This window comes from Cornus florida, unplaced genomic scaffold, assembly GCF_030987335.1.
Source record: "Cornus florida cultivar Cherokee Brave unplaced genomic scaffold, ASM3098733v1 CherokeeBrave_3.0.0_Hap2_Chr11, whole genome shotgun sequence".
Classification (NCBI taxonomy): Eukaryota; Viridiplantae; Streptophyta; class Magnoliopsida; order Cornales; family Cornaceae; genus Cornus; species Cornus florida.
In genome coordinates, this window is record NW_026775581.1 from 65,164,335 (window position 1) to 65,187,677 (window position 23,343).

The 23,343-nt window shown below is 36.8% G+C and overlaps 1 protein-coding gene and 1 pseudogene across 1 annotated transcript; one reads left to right on the forward strand and one right to left on the reverse strand.

Annotated features, from left to right (window-relative positions):
- The first annotated feature begins 9,702 nt into the window (after positions 1 to 9,702).
- On the forward strand, positions 9,703 to 14,443 carry LOC132281210 (rhodanese-like domain-containing protein 11, chloroplastic; annotated as a pseudogene).
- Positions 14,444 to 17,581: 3,138 nt separating this feature from the next.
- On the reverse strand, positions 17,582 to 20,612 carry LOC132287001 (cytochrome P450 736A117-like). The gene is made up of 2 exons (XM_059789458.1): positions 19,528 to 20,612; positions 17,582 to 18,244 (listed from the first exon to the last, which is right to left on the reverse strand). The coding sequence occupies exons 1-2, from the start codon at positions 20,464 to 20,466 to the stop codon at positions 17,636 to 17,638; spliced, it is 1,548 nt and encodes a 515-aa protein (XP_059645441.1). The 5' UTR covers positions 20,467 to 20,612; the 3' UTR covers positions 17,582 to 17,635.
- Positions 20,613 to 23,343: the final 2,731 nt, after the last annotated feature.

Sequence of the window (23,343 nt, forward strand, 5' to 3'; positions counted from 1 at the left end):
ATTACATTGGAATGAATTTGCAAAGTTCTAGAAAAATTTTCAGAAATTTAATTCATGCATTGTGTGATGTTGCAAAGGTTTAAAAAATTTTCCTACATTCATCCATGCATTTGAAGAGACCAAATTCCATCCATGCATTTGAGATGAAGTGCAAAGTTTAAATTTTTCCATGCATTGAATTAAAATAGAGTTGCAAATTTTAAAATTTTTTTCCATGCATTTGAGATGATTGCAAAGTTTGAAAAAAAAATTGCACAGTTTGAAGCATCTTCCAAAATTTCCATGCATTGCATGAAGTTGCCAAATTCTTGATTTCCAACCATGCATTGGTTTGGAATAATGCATGCAAGGTCTGAAAATCCATCTATGTATTGCTTGGCATTAGGTGCAGCAGTTGCAAAAAAAAAAAAAAAAAAAAAAAAATGTCTTCACCATCAATTCGAATGCTACTGTCAAAATTTGGAGCAATCTAACTCTCATTTGGATTGCTCCAAACTCTCTCACCATCATTCCGAGGCTACTGCTTGTATTTGGAGCGCTCTAGCTTCCATTTGGATTGCTCCAATTGTGAACCAAACTTCCATGAGCCTATTGCCTTCATTTAGAGCACTCTAGCTCCCATTTGGATTGCTCCAAATTTTCAGCCCAACTTCCGTATCCTTCTGAGCCATTTTAGAGCATTCTAAATTCTGGTTTGAGTGCTCGAACTCCATGCACCAACCAACCCTCACTCTCTACCAAAATCTCGAGCACTCGCAATACCATTTCGATTGCTCGAAATTGCTTGCACCAAACACCCGAGACACTGCCTTCATTTTGAGTGCTCGCAGGCTCATTTTCGAGCACTCGAAGTTAGCCTCTCACTCTCTTTTAAACTCACCACTCCACCTCTCTCTTTCACCACTCAGCAATCCTAAGACCTCCATATTTACAGCAAGCTCCTACAACCATGCAACCTTCTCTCGGCATTTCTCCACTTCACCATGCAAGCAAGCAACCGTGCTTGCAAGCCATGCACAGCATCACACCAACCAACCTCACACCCCCTTCCTCTCGGCATCCAACCATGCAACCACCTACCATCACACACATCTCCCAACCCATGCAAACCTCTTCTCTCGGCAACCACTCACCCAAGCTAACCTCACACACCATGCACTAAACATCACCCTCTCGGCATCTTGCCTGAACCATCCAAACCCAACAAAACCAAATCAACCACAAACCACCCAACCCTCACCTTCAACCAACTTTCTCTCTCTCTCAACCCAAGCTACCCATGCAACCAACCATGCCTGCCCCTTTGGAGTGCTCGACCATCCCCTGCATCCATCCCTCACTCTCTGCCGGTTTCTCGAGCACTCGAAGAAGGCATTTCGAGTGCTCGAGCATGCTCGACACCCAACCCAGATCTCACCTTCTCTCTCTCGGCAACGACAGCCACCACCACCCCTCACTTCCATCAACCCACCCCAACCCTCACGTTCTCACTCTCGGTATTCCCACTCTACCTCCCTCATTTCCCTCAACCCCAACCTTCCAACATCGTCACTCTATCACCCCAACACCCACTCAACCTCATGCATGCCCACCTCTCGGTTTCCACCAAGCAACCTAACCATTTCTCTCTCAGCACCTTCCTCACCACCCAACCATCTACACCTTGCACCAAACCAACCCCACCCCAACTCACCTCACCAAACCATGCCACCCTTTCAAGCATGCAGCATCAACCACAAACATACCACTACACACCACAACTTAGCTCCCGGCATCTCTCCACCTCACAACCAAAAACAAACCACCCAACTCTCATCACCCCACAAACCAACCACCATTCACCCCTTAACCACCTTTAACTTCCCAAACCTCCACCAATCAACCACCAGGCAACCACCTTTCTCCCTCACTCTCGGCAACTCAAACCAAACCAACTCACCTTCTCTCCACCTCTCCACCATGCAACCACCTCTCACCCTCATCTCAACCAACCTACTCCAACACCCACCCCACCTCTCGGCAACCCCTCCACCCAACCACCCTCATCTCACCCCACCTTGCATGCAAGCATGCACCACCCCCACCTTTGGCATGTAAATTAAAAATTAAAAAAAAAATTAGATTTTTATCTTGCACTAAAATTCAGGTTAGTATTTTTATTTCTGTTTTGGTTTTTCTTATGAGACCTATGCTTTTACCTGTGTACATTAATTCTGTTTCGATAGGTCTTCCTGTCCAAGTTTGGGGGACGCATTTGCGCATTCACATCGATGGATATTTTTGCATTCGTCACTCCACTTGGTAATATTGTTCTTTTACCTTTTTTGCTCTTATTTTGTTTCACTTGTCTTCACACATTGAGGATAATGTGACATTCAAGTTTGGGGGGGCAATAGGACATTTTTGGTTTCACATTTTTGCTAAGCAATGATAGTATGATTTGAACTTGTCGGGGATGAAACATATGTTTAATACCTTGTGTATAGAAGCAATTGAAATTTTTGAAAATAAAGAAAAATTTGAGTTGAAATGATCATGTAGATTTAAATTAGTCTGTATAAATGTCTCAATTAAATTCTCACTGGATTTGACACTCTTTTAAGCTTCACAATGCACAGATGCACATTGGAAACTTAACTGTGAGGCATGCAATTTAATCGACCTTGACCTTGGCCTAGTTAATCTGATTTGATGAACCTAATAGATGAATATCTTTGGCATGATTTAAGTTGTCTAAAAAAAAAAAACTGAGGAAGAAAGAAAAAAATGACCAGTTGACGTTCGTAGCCTTTCCAACTCGAGCTATTAAGCCCTTTGGAGTGTCTCTTCACTTAACACCCTGAAGCCATCTGGTTTGGGAGTTGTTGGCCTAACGCTTGCTACAGGGGTTGGTTAGAAAGCTTAAGGGACTTAAACATTGCACGGTCATTCAAAAAATAAACTGGTAATAAACATGGTTCGTTGGAGTTCGTAGCCTTTCCAACTTGAGCTATTAAGCCCTAGGAGTGTCTCTACACTTAACATCCTAAAGCCATCTGGTTTGGGAGTTGTTGGCCTAACGCTTGCTATATAGGTTGGTCAGAAAGCTTAAAGGATTCCAGCATTGCACAACCATCTTATGTTTTACTTCTGAGTTACAATAAATTGTCAGCTTTGTTCTGTAATAAATTCATGCCTTAGGGACTTCATTTAAAAGGGAATTCAGTGATTTGAAAACTCGTATCTTGGAATTGGAAAAGAAAGTAAAAGCCGCATGTTGAGAATCCAATCCACTTTCACTGAAGTTAAAGTTGATTTCCATTTAAGAGATGATAATTGAGTTATTTATATGGACTATGATGTTGATACATGCATGTTGAAATGTGTTTAGTATCAATGCTTCATATATGCAAGGTAGTCTTCCCAATGACCCCATCTCCAGCTCTTTTTCTGTTTCAAGTTATTTTTGAGCTATGTATATATCTCATTTTACCATAGATGATATTTTTGTAGTAGCATGCCCATGGTTGTCTTTTCATTAATTTTTTAATTGTAGTTTTGCTAAGGGACTAGCAAAATGTAAGTTTGGGGGTGTGATAAGCGCCGAATATTGCATATTCAAGCGCCCTAAATTGCATTAGTTAAGTCCATTATTTGATTTTATTATGTAGATTATCTTCATTTGTTCATTTTTGTTTATTTTCAGGTTCATTGGCTTAAAAGAATCAAGAATGATGTTTTGTTGAAATTTTGAATGCAAAAGCACAATGCTGAAGCTTGGCAGCAGTGGAACCTGACTTTTGTCGCCATTTTCGACCTAGCAAACTCAAGAACTGGACTTCCATCATACATGAAAGATTTAGAGCTCTGAATTAGCTTTCTAAATCTTCAAACGGTTTGTCATTCGGAGCTCGGAGCAGAGAGTTATGGCCTTGTTACCAGAGGTGCGCAGAACTGCCTGGCAGCAATGAAATTCTGCCTTGATCTTCATTTTTGACCAAGAATCCTTGAGAATTGGATCTCCACCAAAACATGAAGTATTTAAATCTCTGAATTAGCTCTCCAAATATTCAAACAGTTTGTAATTCAGAGTTCGGAACGCAAAGTTATGGCCATTTCATCAAAGTAGGTCTGGGCGGAGCAAGTGAAGCATGGAGCTTTTTACACTACATTCGAGTGCTCGAGGCGTTGCTTCGAGTGCTCGAATTTTGGGCAGATTGTTGTTCGGGAATAGCCCATTTCAGCCACTTGCACTTTACATTTACCAACTTTGGATTTCCCTATTGATGAGGTGGTTGAGGATGTCTTTTGGGGGAGAGAGAGAGGCCTTATCTATAAAAGAGAAGAGAAGGGAGGCCACACAAATGGATTAATCTACATTTTTGCTAGATTCGTAGAGAGAGAAAGAGGAGCAAGAGAAGGAGAGTTCTTGGAGTTCCTGAAGGCAGCAATGAAGTCTTCTTCTTCTTCTTCCATTTTTGTATCCATGGATAACTAAACCTCCATTTAGGGAGGTAATGAAACTCCGTCTTGTAAGCATGTCTAGTTTTTGATTTATTTTGGGGAATGAAATGTGTATTTGACTAGTTCCATAATCTAGAGCATGTTACATAATGTAATGGATGTTTTAATGTTCTAAAGATCATGTTGCATTAAATACTCTTGTCTTAGATGATTTAATCTCATGGTTGTATGTCTTGTAGTTTCATAGTGACAATGGAGCTAAGACTATGGAATGGTTTTCCTGGCATGATTTTGAGTAGCTTGTTAATTCATTGCTTAAGAATTTCTTTTGATGGATTAACCTTGTGACTTGTTATCATGTGCTCTCATCAATTGATTACTTGTTTGACAATCTCTAGCTTAGTGAGCATGTTGAGGATTGCACCATAGTTTAGGTAATTTAAGCATGTGGAGCTTTGATAGGTTGGTCTTACATTTTAATTAATTGAATTTGTTGAAGATGTTATAGTAGTCATGAATTGCTATTCATCAATGTCATTTCTACATTAATTCCCCAAATCAATCATATAATTAGCTTGTGTAAAGGTTTGGAGTGGATTCACTTCCCTAGACTTCCTTCTCTAAATCTTTTCTTTTAATCTCCTTCAATTTATTGTTTTATGCATTCTGAATTTGTAGTTTATTGACAAACAAAACAATCCCTCTATGAACACCCCTTATCACTCTAAAATGACTCTAGACACTTAGGTTGCCATAGATTAGCGCAGTCCCAGTGGTTCGACTTACCCGACCAATAGCCCTATTTTACAATGATTCGTGCTATTGCGAAGGTTGATGTTTAATTGACCAACCGATCAATGCCTTACCTGTCAGCAGGTGAAGGCCGGGCATCAGAGACCAGCCGGTTTGTTGCAACCATTACCTGTAGCGCAATGGAAATGGGAGCATATTGCTATGGATTTTGTGACAGGTCTTCCAAGGTCACGAAGGGGCAATGAGTCCGTATGGGTCATCATTGACAGATTGACCAAGACGGCTCACTTTTTGCCTATTAAGGCAACAGATGATGCAGAGAAGCTTGGTGTTCTTTATGTGAAGGAGATTGTAAGGTTGCATAGAGTTCCAGTAACCATTGTTTCAGATAGGGATGCTAAGTTCACTTCGAAGTTTTGGGAAGGACTTCAAGCAGCGTTTGGCTCAGCGTTGCACCTGAGTACGGCATTCCATCCACAGACTGACGGTCAGTCGGAGCGTACTATCCAGATTTTGGAGGATATGCTTCGGGCATGTGTGCTTGACTTGGGTGGTAGTTGGGAGGATCACCTTCCATTTATTGAATTTACCTACAACAATAGTTATCAGGCGAGCATTCAGATGGCTCCATTGGAGGCATTGTATGGTAGACCTTGTAGGTCTCCTATTTGTTGGACTGAAGTAGGCGAGACAGCCGCCTTAGGACCCGACATTGTACTCAAGACTACTAAGAAGATTAAGTTGATAAGACAGAGGTTACTTACAGCTCAGAGCAGACAGAAGAGTTATGCGGATAAGTGGAGACGGCCGTTATCCTTTGAGGTGGGAGACCACGTTTTTCTTCGGGTTTCTCCACGGAAGGGTTTGATGAGATTTGGGAAAAGTGGCAAGTTATCGCCACGATTCATTGAACCGTTTGAGATCTTGGACCGAGTAGGAGAGGTTGCCTATAGACTTGCTTTGCCACCACAGATGGACAGAGTCCATAATGTTTTCCATGTATCGATATTACGAAAGTACGAGCCAGATCCATCTCACATTTTGAGTTGGGTTGATGTAGACATTGATGAGGATGTTTCCCACGAGGAAGGACCAGTTCAGATTCTTGACACACAACAAAAGGTGTTGAGGAACAAGATGATACCAATGGTGAAAGTCCTTTGGAGACACCACGGAGTCGAGGAGGCTACTTGGGAGCTCGAACAGGAGGTTCGCTCCAAGTATCCGGAGTTATTTTTTTCCCCAGATATGGCTTGATTTCGGGGACGAAATCTTTTGAATGTTGGGGAGAATGTAATGTCTGTGTCAATATATATATATATATATATGTGTGTGCATATGTGTATATATTTATGTGTGTAGTGTAATTTAAAACAAAAAGAAAAAGGGAAAAGAAAAAGGAAATTGGGTGGGACCCACATGCATTTAAAATGGTCATGAGATCACTTTTTGTTCTAATTTTTTTTTATTTATTTTTCCCGCAAGCTTCTCTCTCATTCCAGAAGCTCTCTGTTTTTTTTTTTTTTTTTTTTTTTTTCTTTTTTTGGTTTCAAGCTTCAAGGCTTGATTGCTCCCTCATCTCTTAGTATTTTTAAGTGCCGTTTGAGGCAAAACGAAGCCCACGACGAGCTCTATGCATCCATACCATCAATTTCAGTTTTTGTACACCCTTTGGATTTCGAAATTCAAGACCTACTTTAAAGGGTTTTGTGCAAATTTGAGGTAGGGGCTCTTAATCCACAAGTTTCTTGCTCCTATGTGAATTACATCTTCTAATTTGATGCTAGACATGTTTACTTATGCTAGTTGTAGTTTAAAGAAATTATAGCATGTGTATGTGGTTATGTGAGAACTTGTTTTAAATGTTTTATGTGAAAATTCTTACTTATGTGATGATTTATATATGTTCGTTGTGCTAGATGCATTGTTGTACAAGAGCATGTTATAATCCCTTGAGAAATTCTTGCGAAATTATGTCTTGCTTACTTAAATAGAGTTCAATGTGAAATGATAATTAAATTCATGGTATTGATGCACTCATGCACTTAAATTGGGCATGAAACGGGAAGAATGAGTTTGAAATGAAAAATGAGATTTTTGGGAAAAATGATTTGATGAAATGGTTTTGAAAAAAACCAGGTCACCACGGGGGTACCAAAGGGCCGGAGTGTTAATATAGCCTAGAGGGGACCAGGGAGTTGCCCTAGCATGGTTGAGCTAGCTAGGCCCCATAATGATGCCGCGGGGGTACCAAGGGTTAAGGACACTAGCCAATCCTCCTCTCGTGTCGCTGCGAAGTCACCAAAGGGCGGGTTATATTAACAGTTTAAAAGTGATGTTTGAGAACAGAAAATGGGGAGTGACATTGGCATGCATTTGCATTTCATGGCATCGTGTGGGTTGTACTTGAGTTTAGTTGGAATGTTGTATTATTTCCCGACATTGTATGATCCTCATTTCCTATTGGCCTATTCTTTGTATGGATTCACGGGGACACAAGAAAAGTGTCTTAAGCGTCGTCACCACTGAGCATATTTGCTCACCCTACTATTTATATTATTTTTTTCAGGTCTTGGAAATGAACCGGTGGACGACAATCCACCTCAAGCTTGAAAGTTGTTAGAAGGTTGTTTGCTATTTTGTATTTTGACCGTTTTATGTATATTCATAGTTGTGGGGATGTAACTAAGTTAGTATTCATGGCCTTGTAACTTAAGAACGAACTTATCTTTTATTTGATGTAAATGAAACTAATTGAATTATGGTATATGTTTCCATGCAATTGTATCATGTAACGTTGTAAAACAAGGATTTTAAATATTAATCTTGTATTTTGGGACTGTAATTATGATAATATTAATTGGTGTGTGGATGTTCCATCATGAGAGGAACTATGTTGAGGTATAATGAACGGATGAATGGGATGCTAGATGATTTTATGTGTTTTGTGTATTGGGACAGGTTGTTGAAGGGCCATTTTTAGGGGAGGTTATGCTGAATTTTTTTTAAAATTTTGGCATTAGCTAGGGTCGTTACATTAATGGTAATGTTCACCTAGGGAATTAGTTCTCTTGACTTTTTCATCACGTAGTAGAAGGGTCGGAAGAATAATTGTCTTAATTCTTGGCACTTGTAAAGTTGTAATCTATCTAACCTCTTGGACTCTCATGTCCCGGTTGAATATTTTCTACAAATAATATTTGTTAACTCACTTAAAAAACAATTGAAAACCTTCGAACTCCCATGTCCCGAAATATTTACTACAAATAATGTTTGTTAACTCACTTAAAAAACAATTGAAAATTGAAAATCAGGTGAATTGTTATTAGCTAATGAAAACTTGTTAATTTGGTGTTTAATAAAATTGAAAATTTTTGGGGCAAATTGAGATATATATATATATATATATCAAAAATCTTGTGGCCAAGTGATAGGTTTTTTTACCTTCCAAAGTAGATGGTGAAGGTCTTGAGTTTTCAGATTAGCAAAGTGGGTATACGAGTGTATGAGTTTCTTGCCAATGAGAAAAAAAAAAAAGATTTTACATATATATATATATTACTACTTTCCTTCCATAAAAGTTCTCATTTTAGGAAAATAATTTTTTAAGAGTGTAATTTTTAATATTTTTTATTATAATAAAAGAGAATGAATTTTTAAATATACTCCCTCTATTCTAAAACGAATGTCTTTTTTTTTTTTTTTTTTTTTTTTTCCGGAAGGTAAAAGAATGTCTCTTTCGAAGAACTGTAACTCATATATTTTGTGAGTCACAATTCTCATAATAGACATTTATTTTAAAACAGAGGTAGTATCATTTTGCGGCTGAAATTACATGCCTTATTATTTCCAAGACAACAAATAAATAAATTTTAAAATCTTTAATAAAATATTAGTAATACATTTTGAATTAGGATAATTATTTTGCCAGTTGAGTGCAAGTAAAATAGTTGGCCTGAAATATTATTTTAATTTGATTTATGTTTGACTATATGAAATTGGAATCTTGTAATTAAAATAAAAAAATATTTTGATATAATTTTTATTTGCTTTTCTTTAATTACATAATTTCAATTTTAAAGCTTTAATTTCATTTCATGCATGGATTTAGAGAAATTAGGATTTAATAACTAAAATTAAACAAAATAGTGATCAAATTTGAAAATTGCATCTACGTTTGGTTCCCATCACGTAACCCACCATCGTCACTGTGCCTAACAACCACTGCCCAGGCGGCAACAATGGCAGCTCCATTGTTGTTTCAAGAGGGAACCGGACTTGTAGGACTGCTCCACGGCGAAGGCAATTAGTATGGTGTCGGTGGCAATGATGATTTCCGTTACCGATGAGAGCAGTGGTGGCGCAGCCGCAGAAGAGGCCTCACGAAGGACCTTCAAACGGAGGTGGAGGACAGTCGGCCACAAGTCCAACGGAGGAACCATCCGGTGGCTGCTGGAGCATGCATATCCCCCCCTCTTTGCCGCCTAAGGCACCGTCCCCGCCACCATGGCCATGTCCGTCGATGGAACTCTCAAAATCCCCAACGCCTCCTCCGCCGCTGCTCACGACGGCGACCCGTCAAAGAAGAAAGGCCAAGCAAGGTGACCCTAAAGAAGTAAAATAATGTCTCCACGGTGACCATAAAGTGACCCCACAATTCGATGGCCTTATGTTTACATGGCAAACATTGGGGCCTTGTGAATGCAGATACTCAATCAGTATTTCAGTATTCCTGGTACACTTGTTCAAAAAATTATTATTATAGATAGGGTAAATAAATAAAAAATCGTCACTTACCATTTCTCTTTACTTTTCGGTCATTTTAGAGTAATATTGTTTAATTTTGGTCACTAAATTCTAATTTTCCCTCAGTTGATGAGTTTTGTCTTATGGAAGCCATAGTCTGGCTACCACAATCAGAGGAGATTTGCTGTGCATTGTGATACCACAGACTTGAGTCAGTGCCACCTCAACACTCGCAATTCCGAATCTAATAGCAGGGTAGCCTCTTCTGCCAGCTCCAAGAAGTATTAGCTCAAAATCTTGCCCCTTAAATCAATTGTTTTGCCCATGAATCTCTTTGGTTTGGATGTTTCTGGATCCCTCCCTATTGCATTCATATGATGTACTGCATTTGGTCATGATCAAACTGCTTCTCTTCTTGCATATATATACATTTTGAATTGTGTATGTTGGCTTTCCTTTTTGGTTTTCTAAATCTGTTTTACCATAGCTCAGGGAAGAAAAGAAAAAAATCAAAGTTCTCACACCGAGGGAAGGTGGGTATGCTATCAAACTCTCCAACAAAACGCTACTCGACTTTCGTCCCTCTACTGAACATAAAAAGGTGAATGCTTTTCCTTCTCAATTTTCCTTTTCCATTGAAAGATTATTTTGTGAACATGGATGGCAGATGCCATACTTTCTGGCACTCCTCTGGTACTCGGATCAAAATTTTATACTCTCTATCACTCTCTACGTTACTTCATTATAGGTTAAGCTCTGCATTAAGGGCAGAAATTACATATTCAAAGCTTCATATTTGCGTATTGTTGTAAATTTATTTTTCTCATTGACTATTGCACCACTATTACTTGTTGACAAAATTGTCATGAAATTTTTATTTTTATTTTTTATTTTTTATTTTTATTTTTTTAAGAAGACTTAATTTTACCACATTGTCTCTTTCCACTTTCATTATGGTGTTCTCAACTTCTCATAACTGTAGCTCTTGTTTGAAGGCATGGGCTAAAGGCTCAACCTGGATTCCGATCTTTGATGTTGATCATAGATTTGATTCTGGAATTCTCTCCAGAAAAGTCACAAATTTCATTATGGGTTTCATACAATTCTCTTCTTCTTTTGGTATTATGACATTTTGTCTTATCTTTCCAATTAATTAACGGTTTCCTAATAATTAAATGACTACTCGGTCAAAATATTAGTATGGTTTTTTTATTAGAAACAAGAGAGTACATTTGTCATTGATTAGATTGTGTTACATGGACCATCGAATTCTTCTGAGTGTCCACATTATGGGTATAAGGGATATGTCTCCGACACACGAACCCAGACCAGACATGCCGATTCTCAATGTGTGATAATTGCAGCCAATGAAGAAGATAAAACTCAAATTTGATAGGGGAGAATAATTTTCTACTTTTGAAATAGATTAAAAGCCATTTTTTTCATCACATCCCATTTAATGCAATCGGTAATATACTTTAATAAACAATAAATTCATATATTATACTACAGTATTATATAACTTATAATCTAATTAAATGTGCAAGTGAATTTGGAAGATTGGATACCACACACAAGGGTACCTGATACATTTATTCGAGTCTACAGAACATAATAACCAATTGACAACATGATATGCTAGAATATATATATTTTTTAAAAGAATAAAAGAAATTAGTTTTATTATTACTATTGGAGTTTGCAGGGTTGTTTAAATAAACTTGTGTTCTGTAGGAAGTTGGTGGAGTGGTATACCTACATTATCCTATGATAAGTATGTTACAAACTGATTTTTTTCTTTAATTTGATATGTAATCCTCATGTATCTGTGATTCTCATATCATAGCTTTCATGCTAATTTCTTTCCTTTATTCAACAGTAAATTCATATTAAAGGTTGAGGAGAGATTCCCAAAAGATACAGGCTTTATTGTTGCGTGCTAGAAAGGATTAAGGTGATGTTTTCCTTTAAACTGGATGGACGTTCTGCTACTATATTATCAAGTGAAGTAGGTACCATAGTTGTTTTCAAGGTGTTTGGAATGAGAGTAGTGTGATTTATTTACAACAGCGTCTTGTGATTTTTGAGCAATGACGTTGCTCACCCTTTTTGTATTTAGATTTATGCTCTCCTTCATTAGTCTTGCAAAAAAATTCAATATATCTTGAGTGTCCTTTGTTCTAGAATATGAAATTTTAGCTTCCAATCATATGGGGAACTAATGGAAGTTTGGAGCCATTTAGTAACCATGCAATTCCCAAAATATTAACTGAGTCTTACTTCAATCTTTGAGTTGGTGAAAGAAAGAAAAGAAGAGATATATACTTCCTGGGAAAATATGATTGGTATAAACACTTGATTTGTGCATAATGTTAGTTGTTACTTAAATTTAGTGTTTTTAATAGGTAAGTCAAAATTATAGTTATTCATCCATCTAGCTTTTGGTGTTTTAGGGATGCAAGATTTTGGATCTTAGTTTGGACCATGGCAGTTCCCTGGCAAGGCTTCAACTGTGTACCTTCATAGGCTTCATATTTCCCCAAACCGAAACCTTACAAGCTGTCCCGGGACATGAAATATATATATATATATGTATGTATCAGAAGGAACTTTATTTAGAATCTGGCTGGGGAACTGTCATAATCTACGTTGGGGTGCCATCTGCATCGAGTAAAGAAAATGTTAATGACAGTAGTTCAACTTAAAAATTGAAGAAATGATCGTGAAATCATTTATGGTATAGATGACATAGTGTGATATATTTTCACATTCATTGCTTCATACTGAACCACATTAATCAGGCAGATCTCTAGTGGCTTGTACAATGCTGGTTACAGAAACCTTTTCTGGGTTCCAGGGGGTCTTGAGGCTGCTGAAGACGAGGTACAAGTGTTTATGGAGAGAAGTTTGAATTTCCCTATTCTTTTTATCCTGTTTTCCTGGTCCTTTATGTTTCTTCATACATAAGTATTTGTTGAAAATATGGCCCTATTTCATTTGGAGCAGGATTCAAAAGGGAAGGTTAAGCTTCAGCGGCCACTTCTTCCTCGTGGGCCTCAGCCTTTTAAGTTTGCTGGGATTTCAAAGTTCCTTGGGTAACCAAATCCTATTTTTTCCTTTTAGAAAATGATGATTATTTTCTTTTCTATTTTCTCAAAATGTGAAAACTTGCATTTTCTTCTGTTAATGTAGTCATGATCAACTCATATGCTTGCACTCATGATCGTGTATATGCTGTGTACATACAAGGAATTGTAGATATCGATACACTAACCTAGGATTTATTATTAAGCCAAACTGTGTAGTGGTTTTATCTCGAGTTTTCTAAATGGCCACGAAAGGCAATGGCAAATGATCCATAGAATGTTTGGAGAAAGGATGTGGAATAACATAACTAACTGACCAAGGGTGAATTTTCTCTGACCCTTGTGATAATAGGACATACCCCCTTACTTGTAGGTATGTCATATCCTGAAATGATATTTAAGAATATTATTTATTATCCCTGACTTACAGTCTAGCCTTTTATACTTTTCCAAAACATTGTTAACTTGCACTAAGGACTTATATGCTTGGACCTTAATCTTTCTATGCTTCTATAAGGGGGCCATGTCCTTGTCTTATCTATGTTGGATTCCGATATTCTTTGGATACTTGAGGATAAGTGACTGTCGAGATAATTTAGTATAGATGACATAATGAAATCTAAATTAAATTTTATCAATGCACTAATTGCCATGACCTGGTTGCCAGTTGGACCGACCAACAAAGGCTGTAGCTGCCACAGAGGGTTGGGGTTACCAATTAGTTTTCTCTGCTTGTCCGGTAATAATTCGTCCCAGCCATTAAGGAAAAAAACGACACTGTTTAATCTTTAGTCTGGTTTCCCTCAAGAATGGTCCCCAATCTAATTGTTTCTCTCACTAGTTGTAGCTAATTCCATGTTCATTGGGGATCAGCAATTGTGCAGTTATCTGAAAGATTTAAGGTCTCACTGAAGGACAATGGCTAAACTATGAACTCTGAAGGTATTCGTGACCAAAAAGACAATGAGAGACAGACATTTCAGTTCCAGGTCTCCTTACTGAAACCAGAGACCAAAAAGTTGCCGAGCATAAAGGACCCTTCTCTTTTTGTACTCTCTCGGTCAATGGAGTCATATTTTGTGCATGATTCTGCCATGTGTGGTTATGGAAGTTGTCATGCTCTAATTGTCTCATGGAATTTTAATAAGCGAATAGTGGTTTGCAAGAGGAGATATGATTAATCAGTTTCGGAATTCTAGATTTTGAATGCCAATAGTATGTTATTATTTTTCACATGACTTGTTAACTTGTACATGTTTAGTGATTTGTAACTTTCTTTAGTACTTGGTCTCGCTGATTCTGATAACTCATTTTCAGATCAAGTCGAGCAAGTCATGGTGTCATTATGCAACTCAGCTCTCGTGCTGACTGAGCTAGTTTGGAGAAAGTAATTTTCTATTATTTTATGTTTTATATCTAGCATCTATATATATATATATATATATATATATATATATATATATATATATATTTAAATATTTGCTGGTGGGTTGGTTCAAGTAGTCAATCAAGCCAGCCCACTCTCAGCTCTGCGTGTGAACTTTCAACCATTGTAACTTGAAGGAATGAAAGCTGTGGTATACCACATCATTATGTGTTTTACTGCTTTCAAAATTTTACTTCTTTTGGTTTGCTAGCTTATATCTTCCAGTAGGAAAGAATAATGTAACTAGGATAATCCGTCTCATAAAATGAAAGCTTGAACACTAACTGTACTGAAAATGTCATGTTACCATTGGATTTGGAGCACTAGAATTGTTGATAAGCTCCGTGATCCTCCAAGAAAAAAGGAAAATGGTAACAGTTTCATCTTATTTGACTGAGCATCATTTTACTGTTTCTCTTTATTTATGCAATGAATAATACTAATTGAATGAGTACTGTTTAGTGAATCTATGTAATCTGGACTCTTCAAAAGTATGTGAAGGATCCATGGCAGGAGCACAACAGTCGGACAAGGGTATGGGATATGTGCCTGACATATTTGCTCTGACATGTAGCTAAAATGCATATCCAGTACTTCATTTTTGTTAGATTATTGCTTCAAAGTGAGTTAAATGCCTATTTTGAACACTATGTTACATAAAGTGTTATTTTACTAATTCAGGAAAAAAGAAGAAGTGTTATTTTACTTAAGAAAATGAAAGAAAATATTGCACAATATGAACATTTGACACATCCGATACTTGGAACATACTAGCACTGGTACTCGAGTTCCAATGACATAGCTTATGATTTTGATTTGTTATATTTGTTGAAGAGTTTTCTCTTACGGAAACCATGGTTTGGCTACCACCATCAGAGGATATTTTATGTGCATTGTGATACCAAAGTCTTCTTTAATATCCATATATTTACTTAGGATACCTGGTGGAAGCTCCCAATCGAAGCTCTGGAGCAGTTGAGCCAGTGCCAGATCAACACTTGCCATTCCAAATGTAAATTATGTAATAGCAGGGCTGCTTCTTCTGCCAGCTCCAAAAGGTATCAGCTCAAAATCTTGCCCTTGAAATCAATAGTTTTGCCCAATCTCTCTGATTCGAATGTTTCTGGTTTTACTCATGATACTGTGCCCCTCCCTACTGCCCAGGCATTGACAAAAAAATCTTGTTTTGGCAGGAATATTGTACCCATCAATGATTATATTTTCCATAGATTCTCTTGGGAGTAATACTGATGTGGGAGGATGTAAGCAGAAGATCTCTTTGACAACAGCTTTTGTGTAGTGCAGCTGAGGCAGGTCACTCTCTAACACAAATTTTTTTTTTTCTCCGACGACTCTTCTTCCTTCAGCTTGCGCTCTTTCCATGACTTGGGGTTCATGATGAGCTCTGTCATCCCCCAATCTAAGGTTATAAAGGTTGCATCTGTTCCTCCGTGCAGCTGGGGCAGGTCATTCTCTAACACGATTGGTGTTAGAGAGTGCAGGTGAGGCAGGTCACTCTCTAACACAAATCGTCCTTTCTATGATACTATGCATACTAAAATCTTGCTGTTAGTGAATCATATTGTGCACTTATCCCTTGTTTTTATCATTTTTAAATTTTATTTTATGCTTTATCAAGTCATTTCATATCATGGTTCAATCATTAAAAATCGACGAGGTACTCCTTTTTGAAATCCGAAGAAGTTTCCATATAACTCTTGTCAATGGCTTAATCAATTATGAAGTACTTTCGTAATGCTAAAAAAAAAAGATTGATTTTCATTTTGAAATAATAATAAATCTAGGAATTAGAACCATAAGAGTGAGAGTCGGCACTTGGTTGAAACAATGTCACCATATTTGCTGCTTCAGTTTTCAATTTTGACAAAAAGTAAGTTGGATTTTAGAAAAGGCTGCCATTAACAACAAAGGAAGAATATATTGAGTAAAAAATATGTTCTTCCTTGGTTGAACGGAAGCTAATTTCTAGGCACATATATTACTACAAAGACAGATTGATATACGAGGCTTTTTACATATGAAGAATCTTTTGCCGACTAATCTAGGATTGTTTAAATTATTGGGTACTTTGCATACCTATAGTACAATACCTCATCCAATAATGAGTAATTATTTTTTATTAACAAGGTAAATTTCGAGTGTCTATTGGACAGAAATCCTATATTGTTAGTACCCTGCATACCCAATTATCTCTCTTAGAATTAGTTACTCTTTCTTGCCATTACATAACATGTATATACACATTTTTCTGGTACATTAATATCTCAATATCAAGATTAGCCAAATTCTTTGGCAATCAAATACAAATGCTACTTTCTTTTTCCTCCCCTCAAATGTTCATGGCCTCAAATCAAAACAATTGGTGGGAGTAAGATGATGACAATGCTGATTTCATAAAATTACCGTTATATAAAAATACTCGTATAACCCCTTTATAGTAACCAATTCTCATTGAACTCCTTTGATGTTCAGAAAAATTCATTTACTCGCCTCCTTGCCGTAAAACCACAATGGCAATAAATCAATAATATGTGTCATGTGCAAAGTTTGACTCTCTATATGACCAAAATACCCTTTTTAAATCATTAAATTACCCCTAATGATCCATCCTTAAATTTCCTAATATTATTGTCAATCCGTAGCCCTAGCAACTGGAAATTGCTTCGCAGCCATACCTAAGGTATTTCTCCCCCTTTCACAGCATGAATTTAAGCATTGCATGTCATAGCACGAATCAACTTGATTTGTTTTTTCTTAGTTGGTACTCACACACATATGCTTTCATTATCAAATCCCTAAATCATTTCGCACAAATGATGTAAGAACTCATTGATTTGTAATGAACTAAAGCAAACTCAATTTCATTATCAAATCCCTAAATCGTTTCGCACTAATCAAGTAAGAACTCAAACTCTATGTGCAGTATAGAATTACATTCTAACATTCTTCCATCTATATCAGACAAGATTAAAGCAACACAAACAAATGTGATAAGTCAGAAAAGGTTTTTGTAGGTTTTTTGTTCAGATTATCTAATTCACAATCCAATAATGCTTAATACTAATAATGCTTGGTCTTTATTTCCACACACTCTTTCTAAATATTTTTCACTCTTGAAAACAGGAAACACGCAACAAACATGACAATGTCACAGATTACACTAGCAAGAACATGGAGTTGCAACAGCAAGGAGAGGTATTCTTCTACGGATTGTACCACCGCTGCATTCAGTCATGTCCAGATGTTCTCCCTTGGCTCCACCAGGCAATGTCCAATTGAACTTGTGCAGGAGATTTGCTAACACAAACTCATTGGTGGCCATTGCAAAGGAGGTCCCTGGGCAGCCCCTCCTGCCTGCTCCAAATGGAATCAATTCAAAGTCTTGCCCTCTGAAATCTATAGAAGAATTCAAGAACCTCTCAGGCTGAAACTCTTCAGGTTCAACCCATGACATGGGGTCTCTTCCGATTGCCCAAGCGTTGATCATAACCATTGTTCCAGCTGCAATGTCATAGCCCATTACTCTGACATCTTCGCTCGCTTCACGTACATGTAATGGGATAGGAGGATGCAAACGAAGAGTTTCTTTGATCACTGCTTTAAGGTAGAGCATTTCCTCCAGATTATCAGCTGTTACATGTGGTTTGCCTTTAAGAATTTCTCTCACTTGATTTTGCACTTTATTCATGACTCTCGGGTGTCTTAATAGCTCTGACATTGCCCATTCTAGGACTGTGGAGGTGGTATCAGTTCCAGCAGCAAAGGTGTCCTACAAGAATCAGAAGATAAAACAACTTCAGATGGTTAGTAAAGTTCGTTATATATATGAAGTATCCTTGGTGAATATCCTTGCAACTAGCCATCAACATGCACACACATGGGGGGAGGGGGAGAGAGAGAGTGCATGACAAAAAATTAGTAGTCTCAATTATTAAATGATTAGCAGCTATATATCAATCAGATTTGTAAAGGGTTGTGCTTGATTGTTCTTTTTCTTAACACAGCCTAAAAAAAATAAAAATAGAATGGATTACTAATTTGTGCAAAGTCCACTATAGATAAAACTCCATTCTATTTCAATTGGAAAGTTAGAGACTTGTTCAATGGTCTAGGCATCAAAAATTGATCTCACTGGATTGGATCAGAGTAGCGAGGCTAGTTGAATATATCTGATAAGGCTGGTAATTGGAAAATATCTAATAAGACTATTTTAACTGGATTGCTCTAAGTTTGAAAAGCTGGTCTTCAGTTGAAGCCTTTTTCCTTTCTGCTATGAATGTTACTGGATTTAGCATATATTGGATGCTCTTGGTGAGACTAGGCTGGGCCAAGACTAGTAATTTAGGAGAATATATACTACAACTAGTTCTTCTGAGACATATATGCTGATTTGTACTATTTTTTATTCCTTTGCTATGTTTTTATGCAGATGTTTCATTTGTATTGTTTAATTTAATTAGCATTTTTTGTTTAGCTAATTAGCTGTCTTCTTGTCTTGACTCCTTAGGAGTGTGTGTTGGGTTGTATCTTGCTTGATCTTTAATAAAATACTAATTGGAAAGTTAGAGACTTGTTCAATGGTCTTGGCATCAAAAATTGATCTCACTGGATTGGATCAGAGTAGCGAGGCTAGTTGAATATATCTGGTAAGGCTAGTAATTGCGAAATATCTAATAAGAGTATTTCAACTGGTTTGCTCTAAGTTTGTAAAGCTGGTATTCAGTTGAATCCTCTTTCTTTTCTGCTATGAATGTTACTGGATATAGCATATATTGGATGCTCTTGGTGAGACTAGGCTGGGCCAAGTCTATTAATTTAGGAGAATATATGCTACAACTAGTTCTTCTGAGATATATTTGCTGATTTCTATTTTTTATTCCTTCGCTATGTTTCGATGCGGATGTTTCATTTGTATTGTTTAATTAACATTTCTTGTTTAGCTGATTAGCTGTCTTCCTGTCTCGACTCTTTGGGAGTGTGTGTTGGGTTTTATCTTGCTTGTTCTTTAATAAAATACTAATTTGACAGGGAGAGAGGGAGAGAGATCCTCACCAAGATGAGAGCTTTGATGCAGTCTCTATCAATGGAAAGACCAGCAGTGTTGTCTTTATGGATCCTAAGCAAAATATCAAGGAAATCCTCCCTGTCCTCGTCGTCAACTCTCTCATCGCCATTACTCTTCCTTTTCAGGACATTCATACGCTCTTCAACTACTTGCTCTAGGAATTCATCAAGCTCTTTTGCAACTCTGTCCAATTTAGCATATGAACCAGTGACATGATTGATCCATGCAAGCCATGGAATGAAGTACCCAACATCAATGCTGCCCAATAACCATGAGAAATCCTTCAACAGTAGCATAAACTTCTTCCCACTTTCCCCTCCACTGTACTTCCTCCCAAAAGCAGCCCTACATATCACATCATTCGTGAGCAATGTGAATATTTCGCTTAAATTCAATGCTGAGGATGAAGATGATAATTCTTCAATCTTCTTCATCAGGAGGGCTGTTTCTTCTTCTCTGACAAAATGAAAAGACTGAACTCTTCTATTACTTAGAAGCTGGAGCACAAAAATGCTTTTCACCTGCCTCCAGAATTCACCATAAGGGGCCACGGACACGTCCTTGTAATCATAGAAAAGCCTTTCAGTGATCTTCGATTTTGGCCTGTTTAAAAAGACAAGATCATGTGTTTTTATGATCTCTCGAGCAGTGTTGGGGGACGAGGCGATGAGTGCTGGCGCGCTGCCGAGGTGAATCAGCATGAGAGGCCCATGTCGTTGAGCTAAAGATCGGAGTGAGCGGTGAGGGAGCGAGTCCAGTTGGTGGAAGTTTCCTATAATTGGGAGCTTTGGTGGTGAAGGTGGTAGGTGTTTGTTGATAGTAGAAGTGTTTAGGATCCATTTCTTGATGAGAAATGCTATGAATAATGAAGTCAGGCTAGAGAAGAGAAATGGGTGCAAAAGAAATGAAGTCAGTAGCTGCTCCATCAGATGCAGAAAACTAAACAAATCCCTTTTCCTTGTGTGCTTTTATAATGGTCTTCTTTATGTGTATGGATGCGATTAAACAATATATGACTGCTCCATCAGTTGCAGAAAACTAGACAGATCCCTTTTTTGCGCGCGCACTCTTGTTTTTAAAATAGTGAGGACTTGTTTATGTGGATAGATGCATGTAATTAAACAACTAGCCCACATGTTTTTAAACTAATGAGGACTTCATTTATGTCGTAATTAAATAACTAACGCAGGACTTATTTAGCAAAGAATCATGATGCTACAAATACCGACTGCCTGCCGACAATTGAGAGAGAGTGCTGTGGGGTCTACCCAATAGTTAATACCTTTTATTATAGTGATAGGAAATGAAATTCCAAATTTACCCTTTAAAATTGTTTTTAGTGATGTGAATCTATGGTGGGGGCCACATGGAATTTTTAATTGTTTTTAGAAGTTCAAGACAAGGGTAAAATAAAAATATTTTTTTAAAAAATAGTATTTTAAATTGTGAAACAAGACATTTATTTTTGGACAGTCAAAATTGAAAGTTCTACATTTTTTTGAGACAGAGACAGAGTATTATGGAGATGTGTCTACGTGTTTAGGCTGTCCAAGACATTACTATTGTGTTTAGGCTATTCAAGACATTATTATTATTATTATTGCTGTTGTTGTTTTCTTCTTCTTCTTCTTGTTATTGTTATTCTTGTTTTTGTTATTTTCTTCTTGTTGTTATTGTTATTCTTGTTTTTGTTATTTTCTTCTTGTTGTTATTGTTGTTAATTAAGATTACATTGTTGAAAGAAAGTGTGGGTGATAAATTTGATTGTATAAACCTAGTTAATCTAACCTTTTATATTTGTATTTTACTTCACTCACTTCTTCTTCTTGTTTTCTTCTTCTTCTTCTTGTTCTTGTTGTTGTTGTTCTTGTTATTGTTATTGTTGTTATTATTGTTTTTGTTCTTGTTATTCTTGTTATTGTTTTTGTTATTTTCTTGTTATTGTTATTGTTGTTTTAATTAATGTTACATTGTTGAAAGAAAGTGTGGGTGATAAATTTGATTGTATAAACCTAATTAATCTAACCTTTTATATTTGTATTTTACTTCACTCACTTCTTTTTTCCCTAATTGAAAGATATTATCTTCAATTATTTTATTTTATCTTCAATTATTATTATTATTATTGTTGTTGTTGTTGTTGTTGTTGTTGTTGTTGTTAATTAAGATTTTATTGTTGAAAGAAAGTGTGGGTGATAAATTTGATTGTATAAACCTAATTAATCTAACCTTTTATATTTGTATTTTACTTCACTCATTTCTTTTTTCCCTAATTGAAACATATTATCTTCAATTATTTTATTTTAAATGATCTTCTCTCTATTTGCTTCCCAAATTGTTGTATATACATATATATTTTCCAAGAACTCTTTTTTCATTTTCTTTTTTTTTTTTTTTTTTTTTTTTTTTTTTTTTTTTTTTTTTTGATATCTAATCATGTGCATTGTTTTGTAGTTTTTTGCGCACACTTGTCATTTATTATTTATCAAGAGAACAAATGAAGACTATGTCCCTTGATGAAGATTTCTTAGGAGATCCTTCCACAGAAAATTTAAAGGGTAAATTACACAAATTTTCCCTATGATTTATCATAATTACAGAAACCTCTTTTATGGTTTGAGAATTTACTCGGACCTTCCCTAAAAGTGAAACTAACCTACACGCACCTCCTTCCTAGTAACGGACCGTTATGTAACGTTTCCGATTTTTACCATTTTTAATTTTTCTGGAATTTTGTCGCCGTAAGGGTATTCTTGTCTTTTCTCTTAGTTGGGTCCATTTGCATTTTGTGCATGCTAATTCATGTGAGTAATATAGTATTTATGTGGTAGTGTATTTAAATGTGTTTGTGGTACAAATAAAAGCAAAAGAAAAAGGTATAAGAAAATAAAATGCATGTGACCCACCACTACCAACTTAAAGGTCTTGAGACCACATTTTGGTCTCTATCTTTCCTCTCCCGCTGGTTCTCCTTCTTCCCTCTCTTCCTTGCGTTTTCTTTTTCTTTGGGAAGCTAACTTTAATCTTTGATGACTCTCTCGATCCTTGGAAACTTTAAGTGCCGTTTGAGGCAAAACGGAGAGCACGACTAGCTCTACGCATTGATACCAACAATTTCAGATTTGGTGCTTCCTTTGGCCTTCGAATTTCTTGACCATTTTATGGGTTTTACTCCAATTTGAGGTAGGGGCTCTTAATCCACAATTTTCTTGCTCCTATGTGAATTACATCTTTTAAATTGTTGCAAGACATGCTTATTTGTGCTAGTTATAGTTTAAAAATAGTTAAAACATGTATATGGGTTATGTGAGAGCTTGTATTAAATGTTTTATGTGGAAAACGTGCCTACGTGATGATTTGTATATGTTTGTTATGCTAGATGTATTGTTGTATGAGAGCATGTTTAAATTTCTTGGAAAATTCTTGTGAAATTATGCATTGTTTACTTAAATTGAGTTGGTTGTGGAATGATGAGTATTAGCATAACATAAATGCATCTATGCATTTACATTGGGCAAGAAATGGGAAAAATTGACATTGAAATGAAAAATGGGAGTTTTGGGAAAGAATGTATTGATGAAAGTGTTTTGATAAAACCCGGTCGCTTCGGAGTCACCAACGAGCCGGTAGGTTAATGTAACCTAGAGGGAATTAGGGAGATTGTTCTAGCGTGGTTGAGTTATCTGGGCCTTATAATGATGCTGCGGAGTCACCAAAGGTCAGGGACAGTAGCCAATCCTTCTCTAGGCGCTGCGGAGTCACCAAAGGTACATTAACGGTTTGAAAGTGATGGTTTCGAAAAT